Source organism: Alosa sapidissima, chromosome 14, assembly GCF_018492685.1.
Source record: "Alosa sapidissima isolate fAloSap1 chromosome 14, fAloSap1.pri, whole genome shotgun sequence".
Lineage (NCBI taxonomy): Eukaryota > Metazoa > Chordata > Actinopteri > Clupeiformes > Clupeidae > Alosa > Alosa sapidissima.
The window spans coordinates 32,022,723-32,042,124 of NC_055970.1; the positions used below are offsets into that span (position 1 = coordinate 32,022,723).

The window sequence follows — 19,402 nt, forward strand, 5'->3', positions numbered from 1 at the left end:
AGGTTGATATTATTCAACACAAATATGTTCAGCCTCCTATTACCCCAGCAGTGTCTCCTCTCCCCACCAGCCCTGGTGTTTACCCTGCTCTTGAGGAACACTGGCTCCACTAAACCAACTCCATTTGAATACATAAGCATTCATGGCGCTGCACTTGCTCATTACTGGCGCTGCAGAAAGGATAGACCTGTGTTTTAATTAATTCCCCTCTTCCCACAGCACCCCCTGGGTCTAACTCATATGCAAACACAAGACACACACACACACACACACTCAACTATTCTCTCCCTCTCTGACTGAAAAACTCTCTCTCACACACACACACACACACACACACAATTCAATTACTCTCCGCAAGCAGAGAATATTAAATCAGACGCTGATGGGGCAGAAAGGTGAGGTGACACTTTCTAATTATAATTATGATGGATGACCCTCCTTGGCCAAACAAAGCCCTGTCCTTTACTCCTCTCCAGACGTTCTCCTGAGGGCCAGACGCAGCAGGTTTGCTGAGGATTCGGGGAGATTTCCACTCTTCTGCTTTGTCTTCAGGTCAGGATTAGTCACTGTGAATGGTTCGAATTGGATTCCAAATAACTGGTTTAGTTGGTTGGCTTGGTTGAAATTATATTAGATTGCAGCCCTCCGCTCTAACCTCTTATTGTACACAGCAACATAGCCAAAGCAGTCTCGAAGTTTACGGAAGTGTTTCTGGTGAACAAATTGGACATACCTGCGCTTCTGCTAAATGCACATCTCAAGCCTATTATGAAATTGATCGAGCCTCTAAAAGCTTAGCTTCTTCCTTTCACAGAAGCCTTCAACAACTTTTGAGGTGGTTCCGAAGAATGGCTTAAACAACATTTAATGGTCCATATCACGCAGCACTGCAATTTTATCGGACTGCTTTGGGTGTCCACAGTAATGGAGCAGGTACGCTCACTGCTGTTGTGTGTAGCTGAAAAGAAAATGTGTTACTTGCACTTTCGCTGCCACTTATGCTATTAAGGCTGTGTATGCATCCAGACAAAGATGCCCCATGAAGTAGAGCAGCTCGGATCCCTAGTAGAACAGCTCAACTTTGCATTCATTCTAGTTCTTCTGGATCGCAAAGGTCTCTGTGCCAGCAGAGACGATTATAAATGTTTCCTTTCAGTTCCTTTCTCAGGTCCTCTTGTCTGAGAGAGAGAGAGAGAGAGAGAGGGGGTAAGGCTGTGTGTGGAGGGCTGAGGTGGTCATCCGACGGTTTTAATGAGACAAATCTCTGGTTCTGGCTGACATTTGAAAATCCCCCGCATGAATGACAGAGGCGGCCGTCACCTTTACAGGGGATTTCAGCTTGAAGGTCTTTGCGATGATGAAGGGAATTAAAGAAGGCGGCCAGTGAGCGGTTAAGGCGGTGGCGATCCCGGCCGTCCAGGCTTAATAATAAAACCACAGCTACCTGTCCGTGGGCTGCTTCAACCTCAGTAGCGGCGGCAGCGGCAGTCAGCAGCAGGGCGCTTGAGGAGCTGCTCGTCACGCAACAAGGTTAACCGCACACACACACACACACACACACACAACCCCCCTCGCGGTGACCATGAGCGGAGAGCGACAAGACAAGAGACGTGTTGTCATGTCTTGGCCGCTGACAGGTGGTTGGGAAGTTTATTGGAGACGCAGCCCTTGATGTCCCTCACTGTCTACCCCCCCCCCCCATTAAATCCCCCACTTCCCGCTCTCATCTTCCAGCAGTGAGGGACAGGGGCCCGCTGTCATTACAAACTTAATAAGAGCACAAGTGAGATTGATGAGGAAAACAGTGCATCAACTGCTCTTTTAATTAACTCCAGGGCTGACGGTGCCCGGGCGGCAGGCAGGCAGCTGCTGGCGGCTGTGGCAGTGAGTGGCGGCACAGTGCGGGGGCATTCCTCAACCTACCACCCCCGCCCCATCACACACACACACACACACACACACACACACACACACACACACAGAGTCTCTGTTTGCTACCTCCGTGCCCCCCGCCATAATGAAGAGCCTTCTGGGACCCAATTACATCCAAGGCTGCGTGTGAGGCACAGCAGGCCCCCGTGGAAACTGAACTTGAGCCGTCTCCTCTTCCCCGGGCCCTGCTGTGGATGGCCTTCGCTTGATTGAATCAGGAGAAGAATGTAACCAACCTACACACACACACACTGAGCCCAACATCATTCCTTGCCCCTGCTTGTGGCTTTCAGTGGAGAGTAGGAGACGAATGTTTAGGATTCCCAAGCGTCGAGTAAATGAAAGGGTTGTTGACGAAAAGGACAATGCCAAGTTATACACCCAGGTAGAAAAAGCACTTCTGCTGTGGCACTCGAGGGATGCTTTAGTCTCAGTGTACGCGATAAGCACTGAATGATTGTTTTTGAACGGATATATCTCTCTGCCATTTAACGATGATTGCAGCACTACAAAGCTTTCAGGCGAGTCAACACATGACCTTGGGAACAATGCTGTCACCTTCACACGGTGCATATTTGTTTGCAAGGCACAACATACCAGCAGCACAAACAGCTCCGTCTCGCTGAAGACGATGGCATACAAAGGCTAGATTACTTTCATCAAGTCTTAAATTGATGCAGTCTAAATAATGGATGAGACGCATTCCATAGGCTGTCTTTATCATGTTTCCCAGCCTACGCAGAATTAAAAGCAGCATCCCTCTCGAACAGCATCACTCTCATGTTCCTGTAAGGCTCACACGTCTCTTTTCTTATTGATGCCATCGCCTCCTCACACCAAAATAAACCGGCTTCATTAAAAGGGAAAAGAAAGCTGCATTAACAAGTGCCATCATTACTTTAATCTGCCATGCTGTCTGATATCCCAGTCTGCACACAGCCTGAACAATGTGGCCCTCATATTAGTCACAAGGGACAGATATTGTTCAATAATTAAGTGCTACTGTATCAAAGGCACGACTACAGCAGCATGGATAAAAATTGAAAAGTTGGGAGAAATTACTTGATAGATTATTCACACATTCATCACCCCCCCGCTTGTGGTTTGGCCACACTGTCCTATTTTGCTCCCACTTTTCTATTCTGTCATGACGTACAGGTGTAAGTAGCAGGGCCACCACTGCACATGTTGTGTTGACGTTCCATGTGGAACACTATAAGTGCCCTTAAAGGCCGGGCCAGGGGAAGCCCCGCGCATTAATAACAATTATTGGCCTTCTTTAGTTCCCTCCGACACCTTAAGTGTGGGGTATTGACTGCTTTGCTAGAGAGAATGTTGCCTATTGATTTCGCCAAAGCAGAAAGAGATGGTCTCCTCGCCCTGAAAGGCAGGGATTAAGCCGGCCGGGAGCCTGAGCAAACAGCCGCAGCTCGATCCCTTTGACTGTAGCCACTCCTGCATCGCTTCACTGTCAACAGCTACAGGAAATCAACAAGGGGAACACACGACCCCTGACCACTAAGGTGTGGGGCCACCCGCAGCACACACACACACACTCACAGACACTGCCTGTCTGTGTCCACAACCTCCACTCATTCACTACAGAGTGCACTAGATGGTGAATAACTATATGGTGCTTATTCATTATCCAGTGCACTAGGTGGTGAATTGAGTGAGTGTTTGGATGAAGACATGCACGATATATCACTGAAAGATAACTACATCATTGCCATTAATGTTTGGAAACTTCTTGAATATATTATTCTTAATATATATATTTTTTTCCCCTCAAATCCCACAAGTTCTTGTGGCTTTGATGTATTGATGGACAGGTTCGGTAAAACATGCAGGTGTACCAACTTAATGTTGGTCATCACTATTTCGTGTCTGCAGGCTGAAGATGGAAAAATCCCATTTCAGTCCACATGCATGACGAGCAAACATGCCGCTTTTCCATTTTGTCATTTCACAGCTTGAGGGAAATCATCCTATTAAAGCCCTTGGAGCACTGCTCTTAATTTCAAGTCTTAAACACCAATACTCAGGCTAATCATGGTGCAATATGGAAATGACAGTTAAGCTGGCTTTAAGCTTTTATGTAATACAAAAATGTAATGTGGGTGGAATTCATCAGCTTCAGGAATGATAGGTGGATATGAAAATGTGTGCTCATTTTAAATGGGTCCACTTCATGAACGCAGTATCTCACCTCCAATTCTATTATTATTCAGCACTGTTTTGCTGTCTAGCTAATGCAAGTAGAAATACATTTAGCAAGTAATTGTGTTTTATATATGTATAGCAATGTGAGTGCAGGCTATGAGAGCTACACTACTGTCTCCAACAGTCTGTGGAACTAGCAAGCTTAATACAAGCTTATACTACTAGTTGATACACTCTGGGTCTGATTCTATAGTTTGCTTCTGTTCAGAGAGGAACAACTGGTGTAGACTGCATACATAATTCATCTTTCTACTGCATTTAACTACTCAATTCAATTCCTCAATTCTTTACTGTACATATCAGAACACACCAAGCACCAAGCACATATCAGTCTAGACGCTGATTATAGAGACACAAGAAATTCATTTTTCAAAGTTTTAATTTTCCAAATATAGAATACATCCTGATGCTGCCAAATCAGTTTCATACATTTTACATACAGTGATGAATATGGCTTTATATTGTAAGACTCACAGTATATTATCATCAATGATTACAAAAAAACAAGGCAATCCAAGGACCACAAGCCCTCCTGCAAAAGGCATACATTTTTATAACCTAAAATAATTGGCAATATACCCTGTTAAGAAATCTGAATAAAAAATAATTACTGTTGTGATCCAATTCAATAAATATATTTTCCCTATTGTGACATGAGCATTCTATAACTTAATAACCTTAATAACTTCCCTGTAACACCCTCATACATATCTGATCATTTAAATGCAATGAAGGCCCATGCCTAATGAGAACATTAACCAACATCTGCACACTTTCTCACACACAAATGGACACACAAACACTTCACAATCTACAAAGGTAAACTGTGATGACAGAGTGTTATGCATTACTTTTGTCCCACAATTACGTACACATCCCCAAAATCAATGCGAAAAACAACAGCGTAACTGCTCTTGTATACACACATCATTTATAGGATGTTTACAGCGTAACCGGTCTTGTATACACACATCATTTATAGGACGTTTATTCTCACAGTTAATTCATATTGGCTCATGGCTAGTCTGCCTGGGTGAGTAGTGGATGTCCATTCCCTAAGCAGCCTGGGAGTCTGCCTCTCCAGAGGTGCCCCTGACCCCCACGGGGCAGTCTCCGCAGTGGCCTCCTCTCCAGCGCCCTCTGGCCCATTCGCCACGCCACTGCCATAGCAAAGGTGTACCCGGGCACAGAGGGCACAGGGTGGTGGGCGTTAGCCATTAGCTGCAGGTCAGGTTGACGGCGAGGGCTTTCTGCTTCCTGCTCTGCTCCCTCCGACTGCTCGCCAGCCCTCTCCACGTCTGGACAAGAGGCCTGAGACCAACAGAATAGGTGTGTCATCGTCACATTGCTTCACATACATTGGACCTGCTAGAGACTATGAGGTGATATTAACTCAGGAGCACTGAAAGCCATGGCGCTATATGGGTCTTTCTTATCTTAGCTTCATATTTTGATACTATACCATCCTCTAAACCTGTTTGGCTCACAACATGACTTAATGAAATTGTTACAACAGTCTAATACAGTATAAGAAATTCCAGCAAGAAATTGCTACATTTTGCCATCCTGTAAATATGTGAAATGACCCACAAAGGCCCAGTTTTACTTTCATTTATGAGTGTAATTACAAAAAGCAGCACCCAACACAGTACTGTACATCTTATCTAGGATATGCATATCAAATTCAAATGTCAAGAGTTAATTTGTCCTACACTTTGTAAGTGCCTGACAGCTCCCAAAGCTGCATTCCCCTGTTGTGACCTACCATTAGGAGCACTTTCCTCCTGTGCTCTAACCTACCCCTGCAGAGATGACCTCCTCTCCACTGCGCTGGTGTGCCCTGCTGTCCCTGTGCACCTCTGGCTCCTGCTCCTGCTCTAGGGATCCCTGGATGGGGCTGGGGCTCTGTCTCTCCCTGCAGCTGTGGCTGAGTGCTGGGGAGAGTGTCTCCCGGCTGACCTGACTGCTGTGTGAAGGGCTGGGTTGGTGGAGTTGGGGGTCAAGAGGGTCAGGGTCAGCTAAGAAGCAGCCGAGCGGTGAGCTGAGCAGCACGTTCATCATTAACCAAACTCCTGTGTGCATCAGGGACAAGGCTTGGGGTGCAACCCCACTCGCTCTTCATTCACGTCCAAACAAAAGGGCCACGGCCTTACCTGACTGCCAGTGCTGCGCCTGCACTCTCTCCCCTAAATGAATGCAAATGCCCTGTCTGCTCATTTAGCTGAGCTCCTCCTGCGCTAACGCGGCCCTATTCTTTCTTCTGTTTTTTTCTCTCTCTCAGAGATGGTTGTTTTTTGTGCGCGTCTGGAGGCTTTGCATACGCAATTGGCTAGTTGGCCATTCCGGCTGCATTGCTAATGCGTGCCCTTTCGAGCCACTTAATTCCGGCGGGACAAACAGGCTCACGGACACACACGCAAAAGGGGAAAAAAGAGAAAAGGGGCAAGATACACTCCGGCGTGGGTAATTAGCAGAAGAGACAATGAGGGGTGTGAATAATAATAAAGTGGCTGGCTGGCATTAGGACTTTCTAACAAGTGTGGGGCCGAGAGTCGAGATGTGGGGGTGGGAGTACGGTGTGTGTGTTTGTGTGTGTGTGTGTGTGCGTGTGTATGTTAGGGGAGCTGTGAGCTGATCAAATAATCGTCAGGGGTGAAAATGTGTGTGGAATGAAATGAGTCAATCATTGTAATGCGCTAGACGAGCCCCGAGGAGAATAAATAAGCAGTCACCATGTCAGCGTCAGCCGGAGCGGAGCAAACAAGCGCACGTGCACAAGCCATGGGCACGCAATTAGACAGGGTCAGATTCTGCCACAATGAAGAGCACAGGATGCGCTAACGAGGTGTGATGCTGTTAATGTGGGAGTGTGGACCTCAGTGAAAGACAGCATGTGTGTATGTGTGTGTGTGTGTGTGTGTGTGTGTGTGTGTGTTTGTATGTGTGTGTCTTGTGAGAAACAGAAAAGGAGAGATAGAGTGTGTGACAGAAGGAAGATGTGCCGTATGCATTTGCATGTGTGTATGTGTGTAGAGTGGGCCTGTGCAAATGTGTATAAATGTGCGAGACAGAGAGCTGTTTGCCTACACGTGTATCAGCAAGCAGATAAGAGACAGAGACAAGGTAGGCAGAGGAGAATGGACAGATGAAAAACACACAAGAGAGAAACATCTGAAGCTGTTTTGCCGCCAATATGGCTGAAAAGAACCAGGAGCTGGAGGGCCAGGAAGACGGCCAGGGGAGCCACATTCCTGGCCGGCACTGTCAGCTAGAGTGCCAGCAGATCACCGGTCAAGTGTTGAGTCAGAGCGTGTGGGCAGGGGGCCAGCAGCTGACCATGTGGGGCCACGCCAGCAGGCAGACAGACAGGCAAGCAGGTGTGTGCATGTGTGTTCTTGTGTGTCTATGTGTGTGCATGTGTGTGTGTGCGTGTGTGTGTGTACGTGCGTGTGGCAGACAGGCAGACAAGTGCGGCAGGCATAAACATGGTCAGGCCCTGGGCCCCATGCTCTCTCTCTCTCTCTGGAAAGTCAAAGTCATTAACTATTCAATCACGTAAAGGGGAGGTGAAGGCGTGAAAGGTTGCGGACCCAAGCACTTTTGCTTCAGTGCATTAAGAGCCCGCTTGGTCGTTCCGACTTGGCCTGGGAAGAGGGAGAGCGAGAGAGAGAGAGAGAGAGAGAGAAAAGAAATAGATTGCCTCCAAGGAAGATGGCTGCTCACCCCCCTATCCCCTCCTTCCTGCATCCATCCCCCCATTCTTTCTCTTTAATAACAGCAATCTGCTGTGAAAATCTAATCCCGAGTACCATTTACGCCGCATCTAGATAACTTCTGCTTGGAAAGGCGTACAATATGAATATTTCATTCCCTGATATCCAAATAAACATCGCTGGCTTTCCATCAATCAGGGGGGCACGCGGCAAGTGAGCCGGAAAGTGAAATTGCTAATGAAACGAGCATCCTAACGACGCCTCTGTTCTCTTTCTATTTCTCGCCATCACAAAACTACCCAATGTACCCGACAACCCTGTAGCCTCGAGAAAAACAAAGACGCAACCCAAAATGATTCCCATCACGCTGTGGCAGAGAACAGTACATCACCTTCACCTGTTTGAGCCAGTTTTGGAGTCAGCACATACTCCCCGGTGAGAGAAATATGGCTTTTATTACATATTTATGACAACAAATCAAGCATGAACGCCGCTGTCCTTCATTTACTAATAGCTCTCTGGCCCTGCCATTAAAGATGACTGCACAGCACACTCCACACACACGCGCACGCACACACACACACACACACACTCAGCGCCCCCTCCTGCCTTTCTTCCCCTGGTTTCCCTCTTTCTGTGTCTCTGTCCTAATGCTGCTCCTCAGAGGGAGATAAGAGGGATCAGGAGTGCATCCATATGCATGCTCACATATCTATGGAGTGCTTGTGGGGTCTCAGCACATTTGCTGGGCTTGTGGCGGGCGCGGCCGCTGAAAGCACTGGTAATGACACTTAATAAAAGCTGGGGAGTCATGCATGAGGAGGGAGCCACCTGGAGCACACACACACACACACACACACACACACACACACACACAGGCACACACACATGCACACAGGCACACACACATGCACACACACACACACACACAGGCACACACACATGCACAGAGAAACCTTCAAATGTCATGAATAAACAAACAGTCTGCGTGAGAAAATACAGCACACACACAAGCAACATACAAGACACAAGTACACAAACACAAACATACGTACTGTATACTCAGAAACATGCACACACATACAGGACTGAGGCCCTGCACTTATTCATCCATTTGAAGTTCCTCTCTCACATTACACTTATAAGGGCACAGGCTTTTTGGAGAAGCTGAAACATCTGACATGTTTCATGCTGTTCCCCCAGTCCACATGACTGGCCCAGGAGTGGATCATAGCCACCAGGCAGCTGAGGAAGTGAGTCACACACTGTTCCAAAGGCCTGGCACGCAAACACTAAACTCTAAAGAATATGTAAGTCACACATACATACAGTACACACACACACACACACACACACACACACACACACACACACACACACACACCTACCTACACACACACACACTTGATTTCTGAGTGATTGCAGTCACTGGTCCATGTGCCTCTTCTTGTGAACTTTTGCCCCCTGTGAAACTTCCTGCAAAAGTGTGCAGTGCAGTGTGGAGGGAGTAAACTCCAGCAAGCAGACACCTCGCCATGTAAATGTCAGAGCAAGTGAGTGAGCAACAGACAGACAGACAGACAGACAGACAGGGAGGGAGAGACGAAGAGAAAGCCGCACCACTCCACCGCTAGTAGCCCGGCGATAATGGGAGCTTAGCGCTAGGAAACCAGAACAAACAGTGGAGCGGGGTGGAATGCAATCGGCGGCGGCTGCCAAAGCCTCCCCATCAGCACGGTCAACACGGCCAGCCCTGATTGGGCTGATTTCCCCTGCACCCAATCAAGCACGCCGCTCCCCCTCCTCCAGGTCTCCCCATCTCCCCCCGTCCACTCTCCCCTTCCCCTGTTTGTGTTGGGCCATGCGGATCTGGAGGGTTATTAAGAGGAAATGCCTGTGCCCACAAAACCACGTCTGGGCGCTCCAGCGCCGGGATTGGCCTGGTGAATTGAGGCCTCTGGCGTCTGATGGTGTGTTAGAGGAGGTGGCGGGGGGAACGGACGAGGCTGATATAGAATTCACAAGCAATATGAGAAAAAAGGGTTTTCGCGGTGATGGGCCTGGCGAGGCAGGAAAGTTCTGGAAGCTGCCTGATGAGTTTGGAATTGGAGGGGGGAAGGAGGCTCAAGAGCGCATCAGCCATCAGAGTGGTGTGTTATGTGTTGGATAGTCTGAAGCCCAGGAGTGGAGGGGGATAGAACACACACACACACACATTTAGACCAATATATAGACAAATACATACACATGGACACACACACATACAGGGACACATTCCCCCACACATCCAAAAACACACTTGTTCAGACACACACTTGTCCACTATGGGGTTTCTCTCTCTCTCTCTCTCTCTCTCTCTCTCTCTCTCTCTCTCTCTCTCTCTCCGTCAGCAGTCACCCCTGAAATTATCTGGTCGGCTGCACAAATGCATCTTTAGTGTTAACAAGCGGTAGTAAGGCATCGACTGGAGGCCGACAGGGTGGATGGCAGTGGGTGGCAGCGGCCAGGCCTCTGAGACAGGCGAGTGAAGTGTGAGAGCAGAGGGCTAGAGGATGCTGGGAAGGTCCCGTGACGCCACGTGCCAGACCACCACAGAAGGACGGGGGGGGGAAGAGTGGCAGCTCCTGGTCTGCGTTCAGGGATTTGAAAACATCAATCTGCCAGCTATCTGGCCTCCATCTCCTCCTCCACCTCTCTCCATCTCTCCTCCCACCATCACTCTCTCCATCTCTCCTCTCTGGCTCTCTGGTTTTTATGGCTGGCCAGCACGCCCCATTAGCCACAGAGACACTATGCAAATCCCAGAACAACGGCAGACAAGCATGCAATCCAATAAAGCTCTCTCTCTCTGCGCTTACACAACACCCCACTCGGAGTGTGTGAGTCGCACCGTGAGCAGGGCCGCTGATGACTGAGTGCTGCTATAATGACACACATTTCTCCTCTCACTTCAGGTACACACACACACACACGCACACGCACACGCACACACACACACACACACACACGGGTCCTGAACACCAGATGCGCCCAGGACAAGACACCCCCCCCAGCAGCAGATGGGAAAGAAAATCACTATTATAGAACTATTATGTGTGTGTGTGTGTGTGTGAAAGGTTGCGTGAGATACCTTTAAGCCCGACTGCATGATTTGATGGTGTTTTCACTTGCCTGTGCCCCTGACATGACTTCCAATAGGTCTCATGTGTGTCGCTTTGTTTTGAGGTGTGGACTGGCTATTCCACAGACTTTTCTCTTTTTCTTTTTTTAATTCAGAATTCATAGTTCGTTATTGATGTTTCTGCCCCTGGTGAGTGAACACTTTGAACATTTCCACAGAGGTAGTATTGATATTCACACTGAGTTTACACCAGAGTCTTCTTGTCCAGATACTCTGACTTTATGTACCAGACCACAGCTTTGCTGTATGAATGTATGTATGTATGTGTGTGTATGTATGAGTGAGTGAGGCAGCTTATCAATAAAAAACATGTACAGTACAGTGGTGGATAAGTGTACTCACTCTGCTGTATGCAGTGGATGTGGATGTGCTCCTAACGCACTGGAGAGGTCATCCACACACTCGTGTTTTGCCTGGAAAACAGAATTCATCATCACCCTCAACATCAGTAGGGATCATCATCACCATCCTCATCATCATCATCACCATCACCCTCAACATCAGTAGGGATAATCATAATAATAATAATAATGGTGGTATAATGATGGTAGATTTACCTTGAGCCTGTGCATCTCCATCCTCCTCTCATCCACTTCTGTTTTCAGCCTTCTGATCTCCTGATGAAGGCTCTCAACAGTCTCCTGCAGGTGACTACACACACACACACACACACACACACACACACACACACACAAGCACATAAGCAGACACACACACACATCACTGAAACCATACCTTAATAAAGCTTCTGAAGATAGGACACTATATCTACATAGTGTCCTATATAACCTCCAAATGTAAATATTACATTGACTGTGGGACTTACTCTTTCTCTGCTGTCAGATGGATGATTGTTTTACTCTGGTCTTTGATCTTTTGGGACATTTTCTCATTGGCTTGCCTGCAAGAGTGTTTCACATACATTAGAGCAGAGATAAAGGCAACATTTGGCTATTTTACCATAACTTGGCAGAACATGGCTGTTTTACAATAACTTTGGCAGAACCTTTTACCAAAAATAATTTGCCCATAAACTGTAGACTTAGGCAGCATAACCACGATCAGTCTTTGCTCGTGCATGTTAGTGCTGAGGACAGCACTGTGTGCCATAGTGTGCTGCTAGTTTAAATGTGAGCCCGTAGGGACCTACTTCTGCTCGTCCACCCACTGGTTGATGTTGGTGACGACCAGCTGGCTGTGGTGGTGCAGGCGGGTGCTGTCGGAGCGGGCATCCCCCAGAGACTGGCGCAGTGCCTCCACCTGAGCGGGCAGAAAGAGAAAGAGAGAGAGAAAAAAAAAGAGAGAGAGCGAGAGAGAGAGAGAGAGAGAGAGAGAGAGAGAGAGGTGAGACTCTACACACAGATCACACAGAGCTGCTGTTGCTACTGTTTAGTCTCTCACCTCACATACAGCAGTCAAGTACTTCTGCTCAGTGGACTCCATCTGAGAGCGCAATGCCTCCACCTGTCTCACACACACACACACACACACACACACACACACACACACACACACACACACACCAAATACTTCAAGAAACTTTCATTGTAATACACACAGTAAAGCAGGTGCTGCTTGCACCATACAATGAAATTCTTACTTTAGTAGTCCTCCATTGAAAAATGAAAGATTACACACAAAAAATAAATTCTATAGACTAAAATTCTATAAATTCTATATTCTATAGACTATTTATCTTTCCCTTTAGACTGATGAATACCTCAGCATCAACCTTTACACAACAATGTCCTAAACCTCTTTTGTTATGAAGATCTCCACAAAACAATCTCTCCATCTTGTTATACATCTGGGCTGGGTTAGGTGTGACTAAACAGCCTGCCGTCACTGGCGCATCTGACCTACCTGTGCCAGGGTGGTGTGGTACTTCTCCCTGACGGAGGCCACCTCCACCTTCAGTGCCACCACCTCCTCCTCCCGCTCCTGCAGCGCTGCCAGCTGCTGCTGCCCCCACTGCTGCGCCCGCAAGAGCTGGGCATTCAGCTCCGCCACACGCCCCTCATACATACGCACCTGGAGACAGCAAAACACACACACACACACACACACACACACACACACAGAGGTATTACATGTGTGTTTACTTCTGTACTCATCTCAATATATGTGTGACTTAAACAGAGCATAAACACAGACATGCATTCGCAAGACGGCTTGACCTGACTGAAGTACATAACAACATGTCTGTCTTGTACAGTACAGAGCCTCAAATCAGCACAAGTCATTGAAATTCCATGACTTGTACATGTTTGTGATCTCGTCTCCCCCCCGTCTACATGGCCCCTGTTCATGTGGGATCTCTGAGCGTGGAGGACTCAGGGCTGCCTGTGCGGCGCCAGATCAGATATTCTGTGCAGGCATCAGGCTTGATTGTGCAGTGGCTAGGTGCTCTCCTCTCGCTAATTCAGTCTTGAGCAGGAGCTTCTGTCAGCTCGGCTCGGCAGGATACCGCAGGGGAATGACATCAACACAATGACCTTTACAGATGCGCCCGCTACGACGCAATGCAGAGGAGAGGCAATAAATGTAATGAAAGAAGCAAGGGCAATTAAATTGGTGTGTGTGTGAGTGTGAGTGTGTGAGTGTGTGTGTGTGTGTGTGTGTGTGTATGTGTGTTATTGTGGTGTGTGTGTAGTTGTGTGCATGTGTATGTGTGTGTGTGTGTGTGTGTGTGTGTGTGATTGTGTGTGTGTGTGTGTGTGTATGTGATTGTGTGTGTGTGTGTGTGTGTGTGTGTGTGATTGTGTGTGTGATTGTGTGTGTGTGTGTATGTGTGCGCGATTGTGTCTGTGTGTGATTGTGTGTGTATGTGTGTGTGTGTGTGTGTGTGTGTGTGTGTGTGTGTGTGTGTGTGTGTAGTTGTGTGCGTGTGTGTGTGTGTATATGTGTGTGATTGTGTGTGTGTGTGTGTGTGTATGTGATTGTGTGTGTCTGTGTGTGTGTGATTGTGTGTGTGTGTGTACAGTATGTGTGCGCGATTGTGTCTGTGTGTGATTGTGTGTGTGTGTGTGTGTGTGTGTGTGTGTGTGTGTGTGTGTGTGTGTAGGGAGAGCAGGAGATGAGTTTGAGACCGCAGTATCCCTCCATATCTCCACTAATCCCTCTGTGATTGCGCAGGAGCAGGAGTGTGCTCAACGTCTGATCATCCTCTCCCACCTCTCACCGCTAATCCAGACAAAAGGCCAGAGAGCGCTCTCACACACACACACACACAACTACACACACACACACACAACTACACACACACACAACTACACACACACACAGACACACACACGCACACACACACACACACACAACTACACACACACACACACACACACACACACACACATACACACACAACTACACACACACACAATCACACCTGCACCTGCACATACACACACATACCTGCACATACATGTGCGCACACACATACATGCAAACATATATCCTCACACGCACGCAATCATACACACACACACATCTGCACATACATCCTTACACTCTTATAATCAAAGGATCTAACCTGAAAAGACTGCATATACACATACACACGTTCATTCAACATACACTCTCAATACACATCCCCTAACACCTATTAGGTATAGACCAACATAAAAGACATTTCACCATATGCATACACATTTAATTCCAGGGATCAGATCATACAAGCGCCAATGCACTTACATACACAAACACACCACTGAAAATAAGTCCCTCTCTCCTTTCTCCATATACACATTTCTAAGCATCAGACCACGCATGCCTCCCTGCACACACACACGTACAGTACACACACACACACGTACACACAAACACCCAGCTGAAAACGAGTTCCTCTCCCTCTCCCTCTCTCCTCTCCCCGTGGCGTGCGTCTACCCCCTCCTCCTCTTCCTCCTCCTCCTCCTCCCCCTCCAGCGCCCTCTGTTCCACACCAGTGCCAGCAGTCATTACTGGCCTTCCCTCTGATACGGATGCAGCACCAACAGCAATTATTTTTAAAAGCAAGAACTGAAAACAGACAACAGACGCACAAACACACACACTGCACATAATCATTATCTTTTCACTGGGGCGAGAGAGACAGAGAGAGGAGGATCTGTGGAGGAGAGGATGGAGGGATGGAAGGAGAAAGAGAGAGAGAGAGAGAGAGAGAGAGAGAGAGAGAGATATGGTGTGTGTGGGAAGGGATGGGCAGCTGTGTTATTTGCACTTCTTTACTTTTTTTTTCTCTCTCTCTAACCCGAGGAGTTTGCTGACCGCAACAAATGACAACGATGCTTTTCCTAAACCAATTAGGAAGCTGGGAGAGTGGTGCTGTTATCATGCAACATTGACAGCACTTAAAAAGGATGGCGTAAGGAGATAGCCCTGAGCCACGCTAAGCCTGCATCAGCCCACTGCACTGGGCTCACTTCACACACACGCACAAGCACTAACACACACAGACACACACACACACACACACAAAATCTGTGACACAAAAAGTAAATGCACAAAATATCCCCAGACACACACACCTCAAATACCTACAAATCTAAATGCACACACACACAAAGATAATGGATAACTACCACAAACAACCCTCTTTGGGGCTCTGTTTGGATATAAAAATGCTTAGAGAAGAGGACTGCTGGTGCGATGAGTGCTGTGTGTGTGTGTGTGTGTGTGTGTGTGTGTGTGTGTGTGTGTGTGTGTGTGTGTGTGTGTGTGTGTGTGTGTGTGTGTGTGTGTGTGTGTGAGTGGTCTGAAGGACAGGTACGTGAATGCAGAGTAATGAGTTCAACCTGCGGGGCCTGAAAATGCCACTGGCTCTGCTGTGACACAGCACATCTCAGCGCTGGCCACCAGGGACCCAGCGTGTCCTGGCTTTCATCCCAGGCTGCCTCTGCTCCGTGTGTCCCAGGTCTAAAGCACATCACAGGGGCACGGTACTGATGCATGTGGCTGGCGTGGGCTGTGGGCACAGGCTAGGACAGGCTAAGAGGGTGTGGGGGAGCAGCCATACAGTCGCCATCTGAGAAATGCTCAGCCCAGGTTTGATTTATCAACCCAACATTGTGAGTCCCTGTTGCTTTTTGATAAAAGCCCACTTCATTTTACTTTACATTAGCGATAGATAGTAGTGTGTGTGTGTGTGTGTGTGTGTGTGTGTGGTGATAGTAGTAGATAGGAGATAGTGTGTGTATGTGTAGCTACAGTAGTGTGTGTGTGTGTGTGTGTGTGTGTGTGTGTGTGTGTGTATGTGTATGTGTGTGTGTGGTGATAGTAGTAGATAGGAGATAGTGTGTGTATGTGTAGCTACAGTAGTGTGTGTGTGTGTGTGTGTGTGTGTGTGTGTGTGTGTGGTGATAGTAGTAGATAGGAGATAGTGTGTGTATGTGTAGCTACAGTGGTTTGTGTGTGTGTGTGTGTGTGTATGTGTATGTGTGTGTGTGGTGATAGTAGTAGATAGGAGATAGTGTGTGTATGTGTAGCTACAGTAGTGTGTGTGTGTGTGTGTGTGTGTGTGTGTGTGTATGTGTGTGTGTGGTGCTTGCCTGCTCCTGGCTGAGCTGGCTCTCGCTGCGTCTCCGCTGTAGCTCGGTGGTCTGCTGTCTCTGCCGCTCCTCCCGCACCGAGCGCTGCTCCGCCTGCTGGGAGACACGCTGCTGCAGCCGACACAGCTCACCACGCACCGACGCCAGCTCACGACTGCGCTCGGCCAGCTGCACACACACACACACACACACATTTCATTTCCAGAATACAAACATGGGATAGTTGGACATACGCAAACATGCATACAACCTCAGTGTACCAAATGTATGTGATAGATTTACATTTAATAGACAAACACACTGAAAGCGATGGTTCAGAGTAATTTCACCCTAGTGTCCTTTGCACCATGACCCTGAGTCAAACACCCTCCCAGAACCTGTTTTCCCTTGGTCGAGCCCTGGTCGAGTAGCGCTGTCAGAAACTAATGAGATTCTGCAGTCGTAATGGTACCAACTTTTATCTCGTAAATTACCCCACTAATAATGCCCTGGATGGTACGAAACTTCTACAGTGGTACAACTATGTTCTTTACTCATAAAAAGAGGCATTGAAAGTTTGTAAATACACCAGGAGTTTATTTAAACAACACTTGCCTGATGGATGCTACTATACCGCTGCGTCGACGTTACTTCCGTGATTTGGGAAAAGCCCGTGAAAGTTCTGGCAGGAAGCGATTACATCAACTTTTTTGGTATATCCAGTTTTTAATATTTTTTTCCCGAAGTGTTTACAACTTAGTGTTAACTAATAATTGTTGCAAACTGGTACTAGTACAAACAAAATATTAGTGCATTCCTGGATCTACATCGTTATGCATGCTTCCTGCCAGGACCTTTACGGGCTTTTCCCAAATCACGGAAATAATGTCGACGCAGCGGTATAGTAGCATCCATCAGGCAAGTGTTATTTAAATTAAACTCCTGGTGTATTTACAAACTTTTCAATGCCCACAAATCAAAATACGGTATACACATTCACACGTCATACGGTCATCACATTAATACTTGCAACTGTTTCACTGAGGTCCACTGGAGCATGTGTGTGTGTGTGTGTGTGTGTGTGTGTGTGTGTGTGTATGTGTGTGTCTGTGTTTATGTTTTAACCACACAAACATGTGTTTCTCTGATTCCATATTTTTCTAGCCTGGCGGGCCATCCTATATCATTGAAATGTATAGTCTGGAATTGAACCATTTACCTCGCTTAATCCAAGGGGCGGGCAGAGAATTGTCTTTCAAACTGCCTAGGCATGCAATAGGCCAGCGCTACGACCATATCCGTATCCGGTCGGCAAAACGGCAAATACATCCTTCTTCGAAAGGAATTACTTAAGTGCATTGTGTTGCTCAACTTTCAAAGAAAAGCACAAGTCCAACTCCTCCAAAGTTGACGCCAACGCCGATTCAAACAACCGCTCTTCGTTAGCCATAGCCACCTTCCTTGTTGTTCACCGTCACAGGACTGTCGTTATCCTGTTAAGCCCGCCTTAAGACTCTCTAACAAAATAGAGCGCTGTGATTGGATCCACGGCGTCAGCCAATAGAAATCCCTATGGTTTGATACTAGACGTACAGGCTGAGCAAATTAATTTGCCACCGCTAGGGTGCGTCTAGATTTCTAGGCTAATATTTTTCATGTTTTGATCTGATTTGTCTACATCAAAATACTACTACACTACACCTTTGGCAACACTATATCCTTAGGAGTGGTCATGCCAATAAAGGGTGTTGAGTTCAACTGAACTGAAGTGAGTGCACTGACCAGTGCCATGCTCTCTCTGTGGGAGCCCTGTGCAGAGGTCAGCTGTAGCTGCAGCTCCTGGAGTCTCCTCTGGGTGGCGGACGCCTCCTCCACCTCCTGACGCCCGCTGGCCCGCAATTGCTCCAGCTCCTGCCTCAGCTGGCTCACTGAGGCCTGCAACAAGGACACCTGGACACACCACAGCAGAGAGGGACAAAGAGGAGGATGATGGGAACAAGAGCACTGGATAGTTAGATGAAGGCTAAAACTACTGGAGAAGAAAATGTTGACTACCCAATGGCCAAACATTTCTATAATGCACATAACAGCAACCCAGAAGGTCTAATGGTTGAAGGTCTAAAGACAATTAAAAAAAACATTAGGGGTGGTGACAGATTAAGACTACTACTACAAAGAGAAACTTTTTATATATACTGTACCATTTGCAGGCCATGACATATCCAGAACTAAATGAAGATATTGACTTCAGTCCTTTTCTGTAATTGTTCTTTTGTTTAATGGGGTTCTGATTCTTGTATTCATTGGTGTCCTAGCCTAAGGGATATAACCACCTAGTGGCCTTTTCTTGTATTGTTTACCTGGGAATTAATTACCTCTTGTGAAGTCCTTTCCTGTGTTATCCAGGTGTTTGTGATTAGCTAACCTTTTAAGAGAAAATTGTTTGTTTGAGCACCATACCCTGAAAAAGGCTATCTGTGCCGCTACGTGTGGGTTGCTGCCCAGTTTATGTTTTTAATATGTGACATAGCCATGTAAAATAAAGGCTTTTTATACATTTTTGGATACGAAGAGTGCCTTGGATTTCCTCCTTTTTCAAATGACGTTTGTATTCCCTACACCAAAGAGCACCTTCATTTTTTTCTGCAATTCCTGAGCACTTTGGACTTTTCCTCATCTCATGCTACTCGAGCAGAATTTGCTTCAACTATCGACCTGTAGCCAACCTCAACTTTTTACTTTAAATTTATTCAAATCAATAAAGCACAATGACGTTATAACGCTTGAAGGACATTGGAGTGACCAGTGAACCTTCTATTCTATTCTTCCAG

General features: G+C 47.1%; 1 protein-coding gene across 14 annotated transcripts in view; it reads right to left on the reverse strand.

The window, feature by feature from the left end:
• Window positions 1-4,516: 4,516 nt before the first annotated feature.
• LOC121681319 (trichohyalin) overlaps window positions 4,517-19,402 on the reverse strand; it is a 145,616-nt gene continuing 130,730 nt past the window's right edge. For 12 of the 14 annotated variants that reach the window (XM_042060999.1, XM_042060994.1, XM_042060997.1 and 9 more), the window contains 10 exons: window positions 18,354-18,521; window positions 16,593-16,760; window positions 12,913-13,080; window positions 12,451-12,513; window positions 12,200-12,309; window positions 11,876-11,950; window positions 11,607-11,700; window positions 11,392-11,462; window positions 5,956-6,133; window positions 4,517-5,466 (listed from right to left, as the gene is read on the reverse strand). In XM_042060999.1, coding sequence (XP_041916933.1) covers window positions 5,176-5,466; window positions 5,956-6,133; window positions 11,392-11,462; window positions 11,607-11,700; window positions 11,876-11,950; window positions 12,200-12,309; window positions 12,451-12,513; window positions 12,913-13,080; window positions 16,593-16,760; window positions 18,354-18,521 — 1,386 coding nt within the window. In that variant the 3' untranslated portion in view covers window positions 4,517-5,175. Of the gene's footprint in view, window positions 5,467-5,955; window positions 7,800-11,391; window positions 11,463-11,606; window positions 11,701-11,875; window positions 11,951-12,199; window positions 12,310-12,450; window positions 12,514-12,912; window positions 13,081-16,592; window positions 16,761-18,353; window positions 18,522-19,402 lie in introns of those variants that run through there. The other 2 variants (XM_042061000.1, XM_042061002.1) reach the window with 2 other exon arrangements.